This window comes from Scophthalmus maximus, mitochondrion (assembly GCF_022379125.1).
Source record: "Scophthalmus maximus mitochondrion, complete genome".
Classification (NCBI taxonomy): Eukaryota; Metazoa; Chordata; class Actinopteri; order Pleuronectiformes; family Scophthalmidae; genus Scophthalmus; species Scophthalmus maximus.
The window spans coordinates 1-16,714 of record NC_013183.1 but is presented as its reverse complement, the minus strand read 5'-3'; the positions used below and the strand labels follow the sequence as shown (position 1 = coordinate 16,714).

General features: G+C 45.5%; 13 protein-coding genes and 24 non-coding genes across 37 annotated transcripts, besides 2 other annotated features; 9 read left to right on the top strand and 28 right to left on the bottom strand. All coding sequences in view use genetic code 2, as the record gives it.

Moving 5' to 3' along the window:
• Window positions 1–789: part of a D loop (control region) that runs on past the window's edge.
• On the top strand, window positions 790–860 carry KEH04_t22. The gene has a single exon. It is a non-coding gene; the product is annotated as a tRNA-Pro (tRNA).
• Window positions 860–931, bottom strand: KEH04_t21. The gene has a single exon. It is a non-coding gene; the product is annotated as a tRNA-Thr (tRNA).
• On the bottom strand, window positions 932–2,072 carry CYTB (cytochrome b). The gene has a single exon. A coding segment is annotated over exon 1 (1,141 nt).
• A 4-nt stretch (window positions 2,073–2,076) lies between these two features.
• Window positions 2,077–2,145, top strand: KEH04_t20. Its single transcript has one exon. It is a non-coding gene; the product is annotated as a tRNA-Glu (tRNA).
• Window positions 2,146–2,667, top strand: ND6 (NADH dehydrogenase subunit 6). The gene has a single exon. The coding sequence runs from the start codon at window positions 2,146–2,148 to the stop codon at window positions 2,665–2,667; it is 522 nt and encodes a 173-aa protein (YP_003162770.1).
• Window positions 2,664–4,502, bottom strand: ND5 (NADH dehydrogenase subunit 5). Its single transcript has one exon. It carries the CDS (start codon window positions 4,500–4,502, stop codon window positions 2,664–2,666), a length of 1,839 nt encoding a protein of 612 aa, YP_003162769.1.
• On the bottom strand, window positions 4,503–4,575 carry KEH04_t19. Its single transcript has one exon. It is a non-coding gene; the product is annotated as a tRNA-Leu (tRNA).
• A 5-nt stretch (window positions 4,576–4,580) lies between these two features.
• KEH04_t18 lies at window positions 4,581–4,648 on the bottom strand. Its single transcript has one exon. It is a non-coding gene; the product is annotated as a tRNA-Ser (tRNA).
• KEH04_t17 lies at window positions 4,649–4,717 on the bottom strand. Its single transcript has one exon. It is a non-coding gene; the product is annotated as a tRNA-His (tRNA).
• Window positions 4,718–6,098, bottom strand: ND4 (NADH dehydrogenase subunit 4). Its single transcript has one exon. A coding segment is annotated over exon 1 (1,381 nt).
• ND4L (NADH dehydrogenase subunit 4L) lies at window positions 6,092–6,388 on the bottom strand. Its single transcript has one exon. It carries the CDS (start codon window positions 6,386–6,388, stop codon window positions 6,092–6,094), a length of 297 nt encoding a protein of 98 aa, YP_003162767.1.
• Window positions 6,389–6,457, bottom strand: KEH04_t16. The gene has a single exon. It is a non-coding gene; the product is annotated as a tRNA-Arg (tRNA).
• Window positions 6,458–6,806, bottom strand: ND3 (NADH dehydrogenase subunit 3). The gene has a single exon. A coding segment is annotated over exon 1 (349 nt).
• Window positions 6,807–6,877, bottom strand: KEH04_t15. The gene has a single exon. It is a non-coding gene; the product is annotated as a tRNA-Gly (tRNA).
• Window positions 6,878–7,009: 132 nt separating this feature from the next.
• Window positions 7,010–7,795, bottom strand: COX3 (cytochrome c oxidase subunit III). The gene has a single exon. It carries the CDS (start codon window positions 7,793–7,795, stop codon window positions 7,010–7,012), a length of 786 nt encoding a protein of 261 aa, YP_003162765.1.
• ATP6 (ATP synthase F0 subunit 6) lies at window positions 7,795–8,490 on the bottom strand. Its single transcript has one exon. It carries the CDS (start codon window positions 8,488–8,490, stop codon window positions 7,795–7,797), a length of 696 nt encoding a protein of 231 aa, YP_003162764.1.
• On the bottom strand, window positions 8,481–8,648 carry ATP8 (ATP synthase F0 subunit 8). The gene has a single exon. It carries the CDS (start codon window positions 8,646–8,648, stop codon window positions 8,481–8,483), a length of 168 nt encoding a protein of 55 aa, YP_003162763.1.
• A 1-nt stretch (window position 8,649) lies between these two features.
• Window positions 8,650–8,723, bottom strand: KEH04_t14. Its single transcript has one exon. It is a non-coding gene; the product is annotated as a tRNA-Lys (tRNA).
• COX2 (cytochrome c oxidase subunit II) lies at window positions 8,724–9,414 on the bottom strand. The gene has a single exon. A coding segment is annotated over exon 1 (691 nt).
• Window positions 9,415–9,420: 6 nt separating this feature from the next.
• KEH04_t13 lies at window positions 9,421–9,489 on the bottom strand. Its single transcript has one exon. It is a non-coding gene; the product is annotated as a tRNA-Asp (tRNA).
• A 3-nt stretch (window positions 9,490–9,492) lies between these two features.
• On the top strand, window positions 9,493–9,563 carry KEH04_t12. The gene has a single exon. It is a non-coding gene; the product is annotated as a tRNA-Ser (tRNA).
• Window positions 9,564–11,114, bottom strand: COX1 (cytochrome c oxidase subunit I). The gene has a single exon. It carries the CDS (start codon window positions 11,112–11,114, stop codon window positions 9,564–9,566), a length of 1,551 nt encoding a protein of 516 aa, YP_003162761.1.
• A 1-nt stretch (window position 11,115) lies between these two features.
• Window positions 11,116–11,185, top strand: KEH04_t11. The gene has a single exon. It is a non-coding gene; the product is annotated as a tRNA-Tyr (tRNA).
• KEH04_t10 lies at window positions 11,186–11,252 on the top strand. Its single transcript has one exon. It is a non-coding gene; the product is annotated as a tRNA-Cys (tRNA).
• Window positions 11,250–11,287: an origin of replication (replication origin of L-strand).
• KEH04_t09 lies at window positions 11,288–11,360 on the top strand. Its single transcript has one exon. It is a non-coding gene; the product is annotated as a tRNA-Asn (tRNA).
• A 1-nt stretch (window position 11,361) lies between these two features.
• KEH04_t08 lies at window positions 11,362–11,430 on the top strand. The gene has a single exon. It is a non-coding gene; the product is annotated as a tRNA-Ala (tRNA).
• Window position 11,431: 1 nt separating this feature from the next.
• On the bottom strand, window positions 11,432–11,502 carry KEH04_t07. Its single transcript has one exon. It is a non-coding gene; the product is annotated as a tRNA-Trp (tRNA).
• Window positions 11,503–11,543: 41 nt separating this feature from the next.
• Window positions 11,544–12,653, bottom strand: ND2 (NADH dehydrogenase subunit 2). The gene has a single exon. The coding sequence runs from the start codon at window positions 12,651–12,653 to the stop codon at window positions 11,544–11,546; it is 1,110 nt and encodes a 369-aa protein (YP_003162760.1).
• A 1-nt stretch (window position 12,654) lies between these two features.
• On the bottom strand, window positions 12,655–12,723 carry KEH04_t06. Its single transcript has one exon. It is a non-coding gene; the product is annotated as a tRNA-Met (tRNA).
• Window positions 12,723–12,793, top strand: KEH04_t05. Its single transcript has one exon. It is a non-coding gene; the product is annotated as a tRNA-Gln (tRNA).
• KEH04_t04 lies at window positions 12,793–12,863 on the bottom strand. The gene has a single exon. It is a non-coding gene; the product is annotated as a tRNA-Ile (tRNA).
• Window positions 12,864–12,867: 4 nt separating this feature from the next.
• On the bottom strand, window positions 12,868–13,842 carry ND1 (NADH dehydrogenase subunit 1). The gene has a single exon. The coding sequence runs from the start codon at window positions 13,840–13,842 to the stop codon at window positions 12,868–12,870; it is 975 nt and encodes a 324-aa protein (YP_003162759.1).
• Window positions 13,843–13,916, bottom strand: KEH04_t03. The gene has a single exon. It is a non-coding gene; the product is annotated as a tRNA-Leu (tRNA).
• On the bottom strand, window positions 13,917–15,628 carry KEH04_r01. Its single transcript has one exon. It is a non-coding gene; the product is annotated as a 16S ribosomal RNA (ribosomal RNA).
• A 1-nt stretch (window position 15,629) lies between these two features.
• On the bottom strand, window positions 15,630–15,701 carry KEH04_t02. Its single transcript has one exon. It is a non-coding gene; the product is annotated as a tRNA-Val (tRNA).
• KEH04_r02 lies at window positions 15,702–16,646 on the bottom strand. The gene has a single exon. It is a non-coding gene; the product is annotated as a 12S ribosomal RNA (ribosomal RNA).
• Window positions 16,647–16,714, bottom strand: KEH04_t01. Its single transcript has one exon. It is a non-coding gene; the product is annotated as a tRNA-Phe (tRNA).

The following is a 16,714-nucleotide window of genomic DNA, read 5'->3' as shown; positions in this document are numbered from 1 at the left end:
TAGGGGCTTTCCTGTTTCCGGGGGGTTTTCAGGAGTGTTAGCAACCTTAGGAGTTAGGGGGGGTAGGGGGGGTTTTCCGCGCAAAAAAGGGGGTAATCTTAGGAGTCGTAGGAGAAGCAGTAGCACCTTATGCTCGTGAAATCAGTTATGTGGTTCTTTGTCGAAAGCCTCTAGATCATTAATACTATTTTCCTGAATTCAGAGGAATGTTCCACCTTAGGATATCAAGCCCTGCTGCACTGTGAAATGACCAGCGAAAGGAAGAAAAAAAAAAAGAATCTTGACCCCCTAGAGAGAACGCTCGGCTTGGGGGGTAACGAAGTTATGGTTTCCACCATTAACTTATGTAAGCGTCGATGAAAGTGGGGGGAATAATATCAGGTAATGGACCTGAAGTAGGAGCCAAATGCCAGGAATAGTGCAAGAGGTGCCGCCCCCACGGTTCTTGTCCCTCACCTTCAATAACCGTTATCATTAAGAAATCACAGTTTGGTAGGTTCTTACTACATCGGGGATTGAGGTCAATAGGATGGTGAGTAAAGGTATAACTTTACGGATGAATAATTGATTTGATCTTGGTTTTCGACTTGCCCTCGATTCTGTATCATGGTGATTATTGTATTTTTGATTCATGTGCCCTAGAAGTCCGGTAGTTGATCTTGAATGTTTAACTCCATACTTTACTGATTAATCACTAATGTTGACGGACACCGGTCTAAATGGTTAATATAGATTAATGGTGTTAATACATATATGTATTAAATTACTAATATGAGAGAATCGTGTGCGCAAAGAGTAGTTTAACGCTAGAATCCTGGCTTTGGGAGTCAGGGGTGGGAGTTGAAATCTCTCTTCTTTGAGCAGTAGGGAGGAGTTTAGCCTCCGACATCCGATTTACAAGACCGGCGCTCTGACGCTGAGCTACTAATGCAAGATCACGCAAGGGCTTTGTTTTCTAACAAGCCTGCCAATGGGAATAAAATTAGAAAAATGGTGAAGTAGAGAGCTGATGCGATCTGACCAATAATAATGAAAGGATGTTCAACAGGTATGCCCCCGATTCAAGTCAAGACAAGGACGTCTGCAACTAGTAGTCAGAATAAACATTGGGAGAGGGGGCGGAAGGTTAGTCCACGTTGTTTAGAGGTGTGGAGTAGGGGTACAAGTATCAGGATAAGGATGGAGAAAAGTAGCGCGAGCACGCCTCCAAGCTTATTTGGGATGGACCGCAAGATGGCGTAGGCAAACAGAAAGTACCATTCTGGTTTAATGTGAGGGGGAGTGACTAGCGGGTTCGCTGGTGTGAAGTTATCTGGGTCGCCAAGTAGGTTAGGTGAAAATAAAGCTAGGGTTGCGAGTGCTGTCAAGAGGACGACGAATCCGAGAAGGTCTTTGTATGAAAAATAAGGGTGGAAAGAAATTTTATCAGCGTCGGAGTTAAGGCCTACGGGGTTATTGGAGCCGGTTTCGTGGAGGAAGAGGAGGTGAATAACCGTTACTGCTGCAATAACAAACGGAAGGAGAAAATGGAAGGCGAAGAACCGGGTGAGGGTTGCGTTATCTACTGAGAAGCCCCCTCAGATTCATTGAACAAGGGTGGTGCCAATGTAGGGGACGGCGGACATAAGATTGGTAATTACGGTTGCGCCCCAGAAAGATATTTGTCCTCAGGGAAGAACATAGCCGACGAAGGCAGTTGCTATAACGAGAAGAAGAAGGATAACTCCCACGTTTCAGGTTTCTTTATAAAGGTAAGAGCCGTAGTACAGACCTCGGCCGATATGTGCATAAATACATAAGAAGAAGAAGGATGCGCCGTTGGCGTGTAGGTTTCGGATTAATCAACCGTAATTAACGTCTCGGGTGATATGGGCGACGGAGGTAAAGGCTGTTGCGATATCCGCGGTATAGTGCATAGCTAAAAAGAGTCCGGTAATGAGTTGAGTGGCTAAGCAGAGGCCAAGAAGAGAGCCAAAGTTTCATCAAACTGAGATATTAGAGGGGGCAGGGAGATCTACTAAAGCATCATTTGCGATCTTTAGGATAGGGTGGGATTTTCGTAGGCTGGTCATTAAGGTTCCTGTAGTTGAATAACAACGGTGGTTTTTCAAGCCATTAGTTCTGGTTAAAGTCCTGGTAGGAATTATGACCTTCATTATATATTTGGCTTTGCTTTGCTTTGTGGTAGGGTTGGTAGGGGTTGCTTCTAATCCATCCCCTTACTTTGCTGCTTTCGGGCTAGTTTTAGTTGCAGGTATGGGATGCGGTATTCTACTCGGACATGGGGGGGCTTTTTTATCCCTAATTTTACTGCTAATTTATTTGGGGGGAATGCTAGTGGTATTTGCGTATTCGGCTGCTTTAGCAGCCGAGCCATACCCTGAAAGCTGGGGAAGCCGGCCGGTTGTCGCGGCCATTTTTCTTTACATAGGGGCGGTAGGCGTAGCGCTAGGGTGAGCTTACGGGGGATGATACGAGGTGTCGTGAACACTGGCCGATGAGTTTGGGGAATTTTCTCTATTACGGGGGGATATGGTAGGAGTTGCATTAATATATGGGTCGGGGGGCTGAATATTAGTAATTAGTGCTTGAGTTCTCTTCTTGACCCTCTTAGTAGTATTAAGTTTAACACGGGGTTTAAGTCGGGGAGCACTTCGTGTGGTTTAATAAATGGTTACGAGCAGGGTGAGCGCGAGTGTTAATACAAAAAGCATCAGGTATGTTTTAATTAGGCCTTGTTGGATATTGCTCGTCGTTGTTACTAAGGGGAGTATGGAGGAAGTGATGGATTTGGGTCCTGCCTTCTCTAATCAGTTCTGGTCAACTACTTGGGTTGCAATAGCTTGGCCGAGGGTTAGTGTTAATTTTGGGGGGAGGCGGTGTATAATTGACGGGAAGTAGCCCAACATATTAGAAAAACTATGGGGGGCGAGGGTAGGGGCTGTTTTTAGTTGCTTACTAGTAAGAGAAGCTAGTTCCATGGCTGTTAGAAGACCAGTAATTGTTACCGCAAGGGCGGTTAGCTTCAAGAGGGGGGGTATGGATATTACGGGTGTTTTAAGGGGGCTAATGTTGGAGGTAATCAATAGACCGGAAACTAGGCTACCTCAAGCTAAGCGTTTGAGGGGGCTAATAACTGCAGGGTTATTCTCATTAATAGGGGCCAAAACATTAAATCGGGGGTAACCCATAGGGACAAAGAAAATAATGCGGAAACTGTAGATGGCCGTGAAGGAGGTAGCGAGTAGAGTTAGGACCAAGGCTCAGGCGTTTAGATGTGAGGTATTAAGGGCCTCAATGATGGCGTCCTTAGAATAGAACCCTGTTAGGAAAGGAGTGCCCGTAAGAGCTAGGCTCCCAACTGTTAGGCATGAGGAAGTAAAGGGGGCAAGGTGGTGTATACCTCCCATTTTACGGATATCTTGTTCGTCGTTAAGGCTATGAATAATTGATCCGGAGCATAAAAATAGTATTGCTTTAAAAAAGGCGTGTGTGCAAATATGTAAGAAAGCAAGTTGTGGTTGGTTAAGTCCGATGGTTACTATCATTAGGCCTAATTGGCTGGATGTTGAGAAGGCCACGATTTTCTTGATATCATTTTGTGTGAGGGCACAAGTGGCTGTAAATAAAGTAGTGAGGGCTCCTAAGCAGAGGCAAATTGTAAGAGCGGCAGGGTTATTTTCTATTAAAGGGCTTATTCGTACGAGAAGAAAAATGCCGGCAACAACCATTGTGCTTGAGTGCAGTAGGGCAGAGACTGGCGTAGGGCCTTCCATGGCTGCTGGCAGTCACGGGTGAAGCCCAAATTGGGCTGATTTACCCGCCGCGGCAAGAATTAATCCAATAAGAGGGAAAGTAAGGTCTACACCCTTGGTGGCTGCAATTATTTGCTGAAGCTCTCAGGAGTTAAGGTTAGTAGCTAGCCAAGCTAGTGCGAAGATTAATCCGATATCTCCAACCCGGTTATAGAGCACTGCTTGTAGGGCGGCGGTATTTGCGTCTGTACGACTGTATCATCATCCGATTAAAAGGAAAGATATAATTCCCACGCCTTCTCAACCAATAAATAGTTGAAAGACGTTATTTGCTGTAACAAGAGTAATTATTGCGACTAGGAAAATTAAAAGATACTTAAAGAATCGGTCCATGTGAGGGTCTGTATGTATATATCAGGATGCAAATTCTAGAATAGATCAAGTGACGTACAAGGCGACAGGTGTGAAGATGATTGAGTAAAAGTCAAACTTGAAACTAATATTAATATCAAAGGTATGGGTATTTATTCAGCTCCAGTTAGTAATTACTATTTCCAGGCCCTCATTTAAGAATAGAAATAATGGTAACAGGCTAACAAAGAATGCTAGTTTCACTGCCACTTTCACCTGGGCCAGAGCTCACTTGGGCTCGCGGGGTGCGGGGGTAAGGGTAGTAATAAGAGGGTAAACTAGAAGTGTAAAGATAATAATTAAACTTGAGGCCATTATAACAGAGGTTGGATGCATAGCTGCTACTTGGATTTGCACCAAGAGTTTTTGGTTCCTAAGACCAACGGATGAGCTGTTATCCTTTAGGAGCAGGTTCGAGTGAGCCTTGGAGTCCAACCAAGGGAAGTGAGAATTAGCAGTCCTCATTGCTGCGAGCCTCTCTCGGTGGGTAAGGGGAGATTAGCCCCTGTCTTTAGAATCACAACCTAATATTTTTATTAAACTATACCTACAGGTAGTTCATCCCCAAACTAGTTCTGGTTTAAGGATAAGGAGGAGGAGGGGGAGGAGGTGAAGGGAAACCAACAGATGTTCTCGGGTGTGGGAGGGATCCAAGGCAATTATATGCGAGGGAAGGGGGCCCCGTTGGGTCATAAGGAATATATACAGGGAATAGCCGGCAGTAATAAGGGTTCCCAACCCTGTTAATAGAAGGGTTCCCCAAGACCAGTTAAATAATGAGGTAATAATTATTAATTCACCTATGAGGTTAGGGAGGGGGGGTAAGGCTAGGTTTGCGAGGCTAGAGATAAACCACCATGTTGCTATAAGGGGTAAAATTGTTTGGAGTCCACGGGCTAGGGCCATAGTGCGGCTGTGGGTTCGCTCGTAACTTGTGTTGGCAAGACAAAACAAGACTGATGAGGTAAGGCCGTGGGCAATCATTAGGATAAGTGCTCCTGAAAATCCCCAGGGTGTTTGGATAAGGATACCTCCTGCAACAAGGCCCATGTGGCTGACTGAGGAGTAAGCGATTAGTGACTTTAGATCTGTTTGGCGGAGGCAAATTGAGCTTGTTATGATTACACCCCAGAGGGCAAAAATAACAAATGGGTAACTAAGTTCCTTAGTTAGAGGGGCTAGTAGGGGTATCATTCGCATTATACCATAACCACCTAGCTTCAATAGGACGGCGGCGAGGATTATTGAGCCTGCAATAGGGGCTTCAACGTGAGCTTTGGGTAACCAGAGGTGTACACCATATAAAGGTATTTTAACCAGGAAGGCTAAAAGACAGCTGACTCATCAAAGTTTATCTGCATATGATAAAAGAGGTAAGGGGTCGGTGAATGAAAGGGTAATAAGAGAAAGGGTGCCTGACGAGTTTTGAAGGAGGAGGAGGGCAACTAGAAGAGGGAGGGAGCCCGCTAATGTATAAAATAGAAAATAAATTCCTGCATTAAGGCGTTCCGTTTGATTACCCCATCGTGTGATAATAATCAGTGTTGGGATAAGGGTAGCTTCAAATATTACGTAAAACATAATCAGTTCGGAGGCACTGAAAGCTAAAATTAAAAAAATTTGGAGGGTAATTAATAGCATAATATATACCCGTTGGCGGGCAATGGGTTCTGCTATTGTATGATTTTGACTAGCAAGAAGCATAAGTGGTAATAACCAACAGGTAAGGGTTAAGAGGGGCGTAGAAAGGGGGTCAGTGGCCATATAAAGGTTAAGCGATGTCCATCCTGCTTCTGTCGGTGTACAAAATCAAGTAAGGCTGGCGAGGGCAATGACGAAGCTATGAGCCAGGGTTGCAGGTCACAATCACTTGGGGGGTGTTAATCAAGTTGTAGGTAACATAACAAGCGTTGGAATAAGGATTTTTAGCATTGCAGGACGTTCAGGTTTTGTAGGCGGTCTGTGCCGTGGGTTCGAGCAACCGCTACTAGCAAAGCTAGGCCAATGCTTGCTTCACAGGCTGAAAACGCTAATAAAAGGAGGGGGGAGGCTGAGAAGGCTGCGGAGTCTAGCTGAAGGGCTCATAGAGATAAGGCAACATATAGCGAAAGTATTATACCCTCCATACAAAGGAGAGCGGACAAGAGGTGGGACCGATGAAAGGCTAATCCCGCGAGGCCCAACAAGAAGGCTGATGAGAAAGCAAAGTGGGCGGGGGTCATCAGGCGATTGCGGGTTTAAACCACAAGTTTTTGAGCCGAAATCAAATGTTTTTCTTAGACTAATCACCTACTCTGCTCACTCTAGACCTCCTTGGACTCATTCGTAAACAAGGCCTAGTGTTAGCAGAAACAAAACGGAGGAGGCTCAGATAAGGGTTGTTAAGGGCGAATAAAGTTGGACTCCTCAGGGGAGAGGTAGGAGTAATGCGATCTCCAGATCGAAGAGTAGAAATAGAATAGCGATTAAAAAGAATCGTATTGAAAAGGGTAACCGAGCTGAGCCGACGGGGTCAAAACCACATTCATAGGGCGAGAGTTTCTCATAGTCGGGGCTTATTTGAGGAAGTCAAAAAGATACGATAGCGAGGATTGTTGAAAGTGTAAGGGCAATGGCGGCGATGGCTATGATTAAGTTCATTACCTTCCCTTGGATTTTAACCAAGGCCAGGTGATTGGAAGTCACTTATACTTATTTAATACTAGGAAGGTAGGCGTGCTATGTAAGAGCATAGGGTCTAGGTGCTGCTCAGATTGGCTTAAATGTTAATATTAGGGGTGGCTTTATTGAGGGTTTATAGGGTTAGGTATAAAGTTTATAATAATTACCGTACTTGACGTGGTTTAGGAGCCTCATCAATAGATGGAGATGTAAAGGAGTAATCAGACAACATCAACAAAGTGTCAGTATCAGGCGGCTGCTTCGAACCCAAAGTGATGGGTTGACGTAAAATGGTTTTGGACTTGGCGCAGGTGGCAGATGCCTAGAAAGGTGGAGCCAATTAGGACATGAAGTCCATGGAAGCCTGTTGCAACAAAGAAGGTAGCCCCATACACGCCATCGGCGATGGTAAAAGGGGCTTCGCAGTACTCTATGGCTTGAAGGAAAGTAAAATAGCCGCCTAGTAAAATTGTTAGGGTGAGGGCTTGGATGGCCTGTTTCCGTTCTCCTTCAATAATGCTGTGGTGGGCTCATGTGACTGTTACTCCGGAGGCGAGAAGGACTGTTGTATTAAGCAGGGGTACTTCAAAGGGGTCTAAAGGTGTAATACCGGCAGGGGGTCAGAAGCCCCCCAGTTCAGGTGTAGGGGCTAGACTTGAGTGATAAAAGGCCCAAAAAAACCCCAGAAAAAAGAGTACTTCTGAAGCAATAAATAGAATTATACCATAACGTAAGCCTTTTTGAACGGGAGGGGTGTGAAGTCCTTGAAAGGTTGCCTCTCGAACTACATCCCGTCACCACTGATAAACTGTTAAAATTAGCAGGACTATGCCGAGAGTTATGAGTGAGGTGGAGTGGAAATGAAATCAGATGGCTGTTCCGGATGTAATTATAAGGGCTGCAATGGCGCCTGTGAGGGGCCATGGGCTGGGGTCTACTAAATGATAAGGGTGTGCTTGAGTGGCCATTAAATGTTCTCTTGTAAATATAGGCTTAAAAGCAGAACAAAGACATACGCCTGAATAACAGCAACGGCTGTTTCTAGCAGCGTAAGGAAGAAGAGGATAACCATTGTAGGGATAGCAATAGGAGATGCTTGAAGTAGCATTACTAATACGGCTGAGGAAATTAACTGAATAAGGAGGTGCCCGGCTGTGAGATTCGCGGTAAGTCGCACTCCTAAGGAAAGAGGTCGAATAAAGACACTAATTGTTTCGATCACGATAAGTACGGGAATAAGGAGTGTAGGGGTACCTTTTGGAAGAAGGTGGGCCAAAGCTTCTGTTGGTTGATTTCGTATACCAAGAATCACGGTGGCTAATCATAAGGGGAATGCGAGGCCTAGGCTAAGGGAGAGTTGTGTTGTAGGGGTAAAGGTGTAGGGAAGTAAGCCAAGTATATTTAGGGTAATAATAAAAATCATAAGTGATATAAGAAGGGCTGCTCATTTATGACCCCCTGGGTTTAAGGGGAAAATAACTTGACTAATTATTCAGTTAATGAATCAGTTCTGAAATGATAAGAGTCGGTTGGCTAGTCAGCGGTGAAGAGGTGCGGGCTGAGGTGTCGGGTAAAGGGGTCAGGGTAAAATGAGGGCAAGAGCAATTAAGGGAATACCGAGCAAAGTAGGGGACAGGAATTGGTCGAAAGCGCTTAATGTCATGGTCAAGATCAAGGGGTGTTTTTAGATTTCTCAGCACTTTGAGAAGTAGGGGTATTCGGATACGTGTGGGCTAGGATTTTTGGAACAATTAGTGTTAAGAAGACAAGTCAGGTAAAAAATAAGATAGCAAATCACGGGGCGGGCAGAAGTTGAGGTATATCGCTGAGGGTGGTTGGCATTCACCATTCTTTAGCTTAAAAGGCTAACGCTAGGGCCTCTTTAGCTACTTAGCGAAGTTTCTTCACTTATTAGTGAGGTTCAGTTTTCAAAATGTTCTAAGGGGATGGCCTCCACCACAATAGGTATGAAGCTGTGATTTGCGCCACAGATTTCGGAACATTGTCCATAAAAGACACCGGGGCGGTTAACAATAAAGGTTGTTTGGTTTAGGCGGCCGGGGACTGCGTCGGCTTTAATGCCCAGGGCAGGGACGGCTCAAGAGTGAAGGACGTCTTCAGCAGAAATAAGTACACGGGCAGGGGATTCAGTGGGGATAACCATACGGTGGTCGGCTTCTAGAAGTCGGAACTGTCCAGGGGTGAGGTCATGAGTAGGAATTATATAGGAGTCAAAGCCAAGATCTTCATAATCGGTATACTCATAACTTCAATATCACTGGTGGCCTAAGGCTTTAATTGTGAGGTGGGGGTCATTAATTTCGTCTATTAAATAAAGAATCCGAAGGGAGGGCAGGGCAATAAGAATTAGAATAATTGCAGGAAGTACTGTTCAGATAATTTCAATTTCTTGTGAGTCAAGAACAAGTTTGTCCGTTAATTTAGCTGTAACTATTGCAACAATAATGTAAAGAACTATTGTGCTAATTAAAAAGACAACTATTAGGGCGTGGTCGTGGAAATGGAGCAGCTCCTCTATTAGGGGGGAGCCTGCGTCTTGGAAGCCTAGCTGCGAGGGGAGGGCCATTCTTATTAAGGTACGCGGGAGTTTAACTCGCAATTTTGCCTTGACAAAGCAATGTAATCGTTTTACTAGTACCTCATGAAGAAAATGGCAGAGCGGTCATGCGGTTGGCTTGAAACCAGCTAATGGGGGTTCAACTCCTCCTTTTCTCGTTAGTTTGAGGGGGCCTGTACGAAAGCAGGTTCTTCAAATGTGTGATAGGGAGGAGGGCAGCCGTGTAGTCACTCAACATTTGTAGCGGTTAGTTCTACTGAGAGTACTTCTCGCTTAGCGGCAAATGCTTCCCATAAAATAAATAAGAATATAATTACAGCTAGGAGGGAAATTAGAGATCCAATTGAGGATACTGTATTTCATAGTGTGTAGGCATCTGGGTAGTCCGAATATCGGCGAGGTATTCCTGCTAGACCAAGGAAATGCTGGGGAAAGAAAGTTAAATTAACTCCGAGGAATATTACTCCGAAATGGACTTTAGTTCATGCGGTGTGAAGGGTATAACCTGTAAACAGGGGGAACCAGTGAACGAAAGCAGCAACAATTGCAAAGACTGCCCCTATGGATAAGACATAATGGAAATGGGCTACAACATAATATGTGTCATGGAGGACAATATCTAAGGAGGAGTTGGCTAGAATAATACCGGTTAAACCTCCTACTGTAAATAGGAAGATGAAGCCTAAGGCTCAGAGGAGTGGTGTTTCTCACTTAATATTACCTCCATGGAGTGTTGCGAGCCAACTGAAGACTTTTACACCCGTCGGGATTGCAATAATCATTGTAGCGGAGGTGAAGTAAGCGCGAGTGTCCACGTCTATACCTACTGTAAACATATGATGTGCTCAGACAATAAACCCGAGCAGGCCAATAGCTATTATCGCTCACACTATTCCCATATAGCCGAAGGGTTCTTTCTTACCAGCGTAGTAAGCGACGATATGGGAGATTATTCCAAAGCCGGGAAGAATAAGAATATATACTTCTGGGTGTCCGAAGAACCAGAACAAGTGTTGGTATAAAATCGGGTCTCCTCCCCCCGCGGGGTCAAAGAAAGCGGTGTTGAGGTTACGATCTGTAAGTAGCATTGTAATGCCAGCAGCTAAAACTGGGAGAGATAGCAGAAGGAGAACGGCTGTAATTAGGACGGCTCATACGAACAGGGGAATTTGGTACATGGAAACAGTTGTAGGTTTCATGTTAATAATAGTGGTAATAAAATTAATAGCACCTAAAATAGAGGAAATTCCTGCCAGATGTAAAGAAAAGATGGTCAGGTCTACGGATGCTCCTGCATGCGCTAGGTTTCCAGATAAGGGGGGATATACAGTTCACCCAGTTCCTGCTCCGGCTTCTACGCCTGAGGAGGCCAAAAGGAGGAGAAATGAAGGGGGCAGAAGTCAAAAGCTCATGTTGTTTATTCGAGGGAATGCTATATCAGGGGCGCCCAGCATAAGAGGAATAAGTCAGTTACCAAAACCTCCGATCATAATAGGTATTACCATGAAGAAAATCATTACGAAAGCATGGGCCGTGACGATAACATTGTAAATCTGATCATCACCTAGGAGGGCTCCTGGCTGGCTGAGTTCAGCACGAATTAGTAAGCTGAGGGCTGTACCTACTATTCCGGCCCAGGCCCCGAAGATAAGATATAAAGTCCCGATATCTTTGTGGTTGGTAGATATAAACCAGCGTATAAAGGTCACAGGTAAGATGGCTGAGAGTCAAGCGGTGGGTTGTAGCCCTATAAACAGAGGTTTAAGTCCTCTTCTTATCAAGCCCCGAGGTGTTTGTCACGTCAGATTGCAAACCTGAAGGAGTAGGCTAGCCGCCTACCGGGGCTTTTCCCGCCTATTTTGTTTAGACTAGGCGGGAAAAGTAGATAGATGCTCGCTGGCTTGGGCACTTAGCTGTTAACTAAGAGATTGCAGGATCGAGGCCTGCCTATCTAGGAAAGCTTTAGCTTAATTAAAGTGTCTGTTTTGCATGCAGAAGATGTGGGGTAATATCCCGCAAGTTTTATCAGGGGCTAGGAGATTTTCACTCCTGCTGGAGGCTTTGAAGGCCTCTGGTCTGGTGCTAACCTAAGTCCCTATGGGGGTCCTAATAAAGGGTGTGTTTGGCAGGGGCCTGGGTTAGGGGTCCATAACCATCAGGTACATATAACCAAGTACTTCGGGAAGGTCAGGGGTATCATTAACAAACAGGTAAGAGCAGATTGAGGGGCAAAGAGGCGCGAACAGGAGGGAGGCCGTGAAAACAATCATAAGGGGGAGTTTATTTTTATAGAAGTTGTATTCATAGGGGGCGACACTGGCGGAAATGTTAGGGGATATAAAGAGGGCCACAGCATTCATGAGTCGGAAGTAAAAGTATAGGCTCAGGAGTGCTGTGAGTGCAATAATAGTTGCTAATATAGGCAGATTTTGTTTCACTAACTCTAGTAGGGTGAGTAGTTTGGGTATGAAGCCCGTGAGAGGGGGGAGTCCACCGAGGGATAGGAGGACTAGGGAAATTAATACCAATAAAATTGGGGTTTTAGTGGAGGATACGGCTAGTGAGTTAATACTAAGGGCTTTTTTCCAGTCAAGAATGAGGAAAGCAGGAATAGTTAAGACAAAATAAATAAGGAGAGCTAGAAGGGCAAGCGGTGGAGAATATTGTAAAATAAGAATAATCCAGCCAAGATGGGTAATTGAAGAGTATGCGAGGATCTTTCGGAGCTGTGTTTGATTTAAGGCTCCCCAGGCACCCATAACTGTTGATATTAGCGCGAGGGCTGTGAAGAGTTCAGGGCTATTTAGATTCATCTGGTATAATAGGGCGAGGGGGGCAAGCTTCTGTCAAGTTAACACAATTATTCCAACGGTTAAATCTAATCCCTGTAAGACTTCGGGTAGTCAGGCATGTAGGGGGGCGAGACCCATCTTTAATGTTAAGGCGATAATAGCAATGGTGCCAGGAACAGGAAGGAAGTCCTGGGTGATGGCCCACTGTCCTGTTAATCATGCGTTAAGGGTGCATGCAAAGAGTAAAGTGCTAGAAGCTGTAATCTGGATTATGAAATATTTGAGGGCGGCTTCAATGGCTCGGGGGTGATACTGCTTTGCTAAGAGGGGTAGAATAGCGATGGTGTTAATCTCTAGTCCAATCCAGGCAAGGAGTCAATGCGAGCTGGTAAAAGCTAGTGTGGTGCCGAAGATTAATGTGGATACCAGAAACAGCAAAAGCGTAGGGTGAGGCATGCAGCAACGGTAGGATTTTAACCTGCATGGTTGGGGTATGGGCCCAAAAGCTTAATTAGCTGACGTTACTAGGAAGTGGTGTAGTGGAAGCACCAAGAGTTTTGATCTCTTCAGGAAGGGTTCAAACCCCTTCTTTCTAAGGAGGCGGGGGGACTCTAACCCCCATAGTACACTCTATCAAAGTGGTCCTTAAAATTCAGGCACGGCTCCGATACTAAAGCTGAGGGGGTAGGCCAGCAAACGCGATGGGAAGTGCAAGGTGTCAAATAACCAACGCTAGTGTTAGGGGTAAGAAACTCTTTCAAATTAGGTGCATAAGTTGGTCATATCGGAACCGGGGATACGAAGCTCGTACTCAAAGAAAGACAATAGATAGGAGGGCTGCTTTAGTCATGAGGTTAATGGTTGCTATTTCAGGGAATGTTGGAATGTGAGAGGCTCCTAAAAACAGTGCGGCAGACAATGTGTTTATCAATAAAATGTTGGAGTATTCTGCTAGAAAAAATAGGGCAAAAGGTCCCCCTGCATATTCTACGTTAAAGCCAGAGACAAGCTCAGACTCCCCCTCCGTGAGGTCGAAGGGGGCCCGATTTGTTTCAGCCAGGGTAGAGACATACCATATCGCGGCAAGGGGAAGGGCAGGGAGGGCGAGTCAAACTGCCTCCTGGGCTGTATTAAATGTTTGAAGCGTGAAACCTCCTGAGAAAATGATAACATTTAAGAGGATGAGTCCTAGGCTAACTTCGTAGGAAATAGTTTGTGCGACGGCTCGAAGAGCCCCAATAAGTGCGTACTTCGAGTTGGAGGCTCATCCTGACCCTAAAATAGAGTAGACGGCGAGGCTGGAAATGGCCAGAATAAAGAGGATGCTTAAGCTGAGGTCAGCGACGGGGTAGGGGTAAGGGATGGGTGTTCATAGGGTTAAAGCAAGAGTAAGCGCTAGCAATGGGGCCATAAGGAAAAGGACAGGGGAAGAGGTCGAAGGTCGAACAGGTTCCTTAATGAAAAGCTTGATTCCATCGGCGATGGGTTGAAGAAGCCCGTATGGCCCAACAATATTGGGCCCCTTCCGTAGTTGTATATAGCCTAACACTTTTCGCTCAATAAGGGTGAGGAATGCTACAGCTAGTAATACTGGCACAATAAAGGTTAGAGGATTTAGGACATGTGTAATGAGGGTTGAAGTCATAGTTAAGAGGGGGACTTGAACCCCCATAGAAAGGGCTTAGGTCTTTTGCAATAACCGGGTTCTGCCATCTTAGCTTACCATTCTCTATGGTTGGAGGGTATGTTCTCTTGCCTGTTTTAGATGTTTTCATCAGGTAAGGGTGAGGCGTGCCTGTAGCAGGGGCTTCGCCTTTTCGGTCCTTTCGTACTAGAAAAGGTCATTTCATAGATAGAAACTGACCTGGATTGCTCCGGTCTGAACTCAGATCACGTAGGACTTTAATCGTTGAACAAACGAACCCTTAATAGCGGCTGCACCATTAGGATGTCCTGATCCAACATCGAGGTCGTAAACCCCCTTGTCGATAAGGGCTCTAAAAGGGGATTGCGCTGTTATCCCTAGGGTAACTTGGTCCGTTGATCGGCTTTGCCGGATCATTTTTGGTCAAAAGTTCTGTTAATTGGAGGTGTGGCTCTCATTTGGAGGAGTTAAGGGGGGGGGTGCTCCTATTCCACATGGGGGTTTTGTATTCCCCAGGGTCGCCCCAACCGAAGACATTAGAGCAGGGGTCATTTAGTTTGGTCCGGTGAGGGGGGGGGTACTTAACATGGGCTGCCCTATCGTCTCAAGCTCCATAGGGTCTTCTCGTCTTATGTGAATATCCCCGCTTCTGCACGGGGAGATCAACTTCATTGACTTGAGAGAGGAGACAGTTAAGCCCTCGTTATGCCATTCATACAGGTCTCCATTTAAGAGACAAGTGATTACGCTACCTTTGCACGGTCAAAATACCGCGGCCGTTGAACTGGGTGTCACTGGGCAGGCGGGACCTCTTATACTTCAGTTTTGCAAGAGGCGATGTTTTTGGTAAACAGGCGAGGCTTGTAAGGTATTTTTGCCGAGTTCCTTCTCTTTCTATTAGTCTTTCTCAGGGGGCACACCAGTGTAGGGTTAACGGTAGTTTATTGAAAGGTTTTCTGGTCTTCAGGTCCTTCTTCAGTACCCTCTTTATTTGGGGCCGTTAATATTCGGTGGGGGGTCCGTTCCGAGTTATGCGTGTGCTAGAGAGAGAAACAGGGGTTCTCTTATTACTCATATTAGCATGGTCTCCTCTATGTTAGCATAGGGTGGCTTGGTAAATCAAAGGGGGGTGAGATTAAATGATCAGAATCGTAGGGCAAAATACACGTATAAGCTTTAACGCTTTCTTTTGAGGTGGCTGCTTTTAGGCCAACTAACACAGTTTTCTCCTTAAATAATATGATCTTTACCCAGCTTCAAAGGTTGTGTCCTGTTTCAAAGGGGCTGTACCCCCTTTGAATAACTCTCTTGGTTTCTCTAGGCTTCCGAAGGTATGTAAACAAAAGGTGAAATGAGAATCCGGGAGGCTGAACTCCTATCCATTTCCCAGGCAACCAGCTATAACTAAGTTCGGTAGGTTTATCACCTCTACTCGAAGCTCTTCCCACTCTTTTGCCACAGAGACGGGTTTGCCCTAATTTATAGGCTGTCTTGGAGTAGCTCACTTAGTTTCGGGGTCTCAGACTAAAGCGCTCCTTGCCTGAAGATGCTAGCTAAATCATGATGCAAAAGGTACGAGGTTAAATCTCTGCTTTTTTGAGCTTTACTGGACTGTTTCACCTCTCTTTCAGCTTTCCCTTGCGGTACTTGAACTATAGCTCCACAATTTCCTTTTCTGTCGCCTATACTAAGGGGGTAGAATGGTTTAATTAAGTGGTGGGGGGGGGTGGGTTAAGGGTTAATAAAAGTGATTTGTTAATTATAAGGGTGGGGCTAGCTGATGGGCGTCAGGATAATCCGCTTTGCACGGATGACTCCTCGGTGTAAGGGAGGTGCTTTACTATCTTAGCTATATCCTGCTTTTTCCAAGCGCACCTTCCGGTACGCTTACCATGTTACGACTTTCCTCCCCTTTGCAGTAATGGGTATTTAGTTATGTCGACTTTGTAGCTCGGGGAGGGTGACGGGCGGTGTGTGCGCGCTTTAGGGCCAATTTCAGCTAAACACTCTATTTTTAGCTTACTACTAAATCCTCCTTCAGTTGCATATTTCAATGCATCGTTCGTATTTGCTATAACTAGCAAATGTAGCCCATTTCTTCCCCACTCATACACTACACCTCGACCTGACGTTTTGGGTTGTACCAATCTCGCTTACTGTTGTTCCTTCACAGGGTAAGCTGACGACGGCGGTATATAGGCGGATATAACAAGAGAGGGTGAGGTTTAACGGGGGTTATCGGTTCTAGAACAGGCTCCTCTAGGTGGATATAAAGCACCGCCAAGTCCTTGGGGTTTTAAACTTATGTTCGTAATTCCCGGGCGGATTTAATAGGGCAATTAAATCGATGTTTAGGGCTAAGCATAGTGGGGTATCTAATCCCAGTTTGTTCCTTAGCTTTCGTGGGTTCAGGTCTAGTAAAGCCACTTTCGTAGTTGGGTTTCAAAGTCTCGAACGCATATAACAGTCTTGAGAGCATTCAGCTTTAGTTTGTTGTGACCCCTAACCACCCTTTACGCCGTTGTCTATCCACTTGGGCCTCTCGTCTAACCGCGGTGGCTGGCACGAGTTTTACCGGCCCTCTTATCTATAATTAAGTCAAGTTTTCACTCATGGCTTAATATTTATCACTGCTGAGTACCCTTGGGGGTGTGGCTAAGCAAGGTGTCGTGGGCGGGGGGGGGTGTGCCTGATACCAGCTCCTTGTTCCCGAGCAGGGAACTGTGGGCATCCTCACGGGGGGGCGGAGACTTGCATGTATAAGTTTAGATAAAGTTGATAGTAAAGTCAGGACCAAGCCTTTGTGCTCATGGGGCTTTCTAGGGCCCATCTTAACATCTTCAGTGTTATGCTTTAGTTAAGCTACATTGGC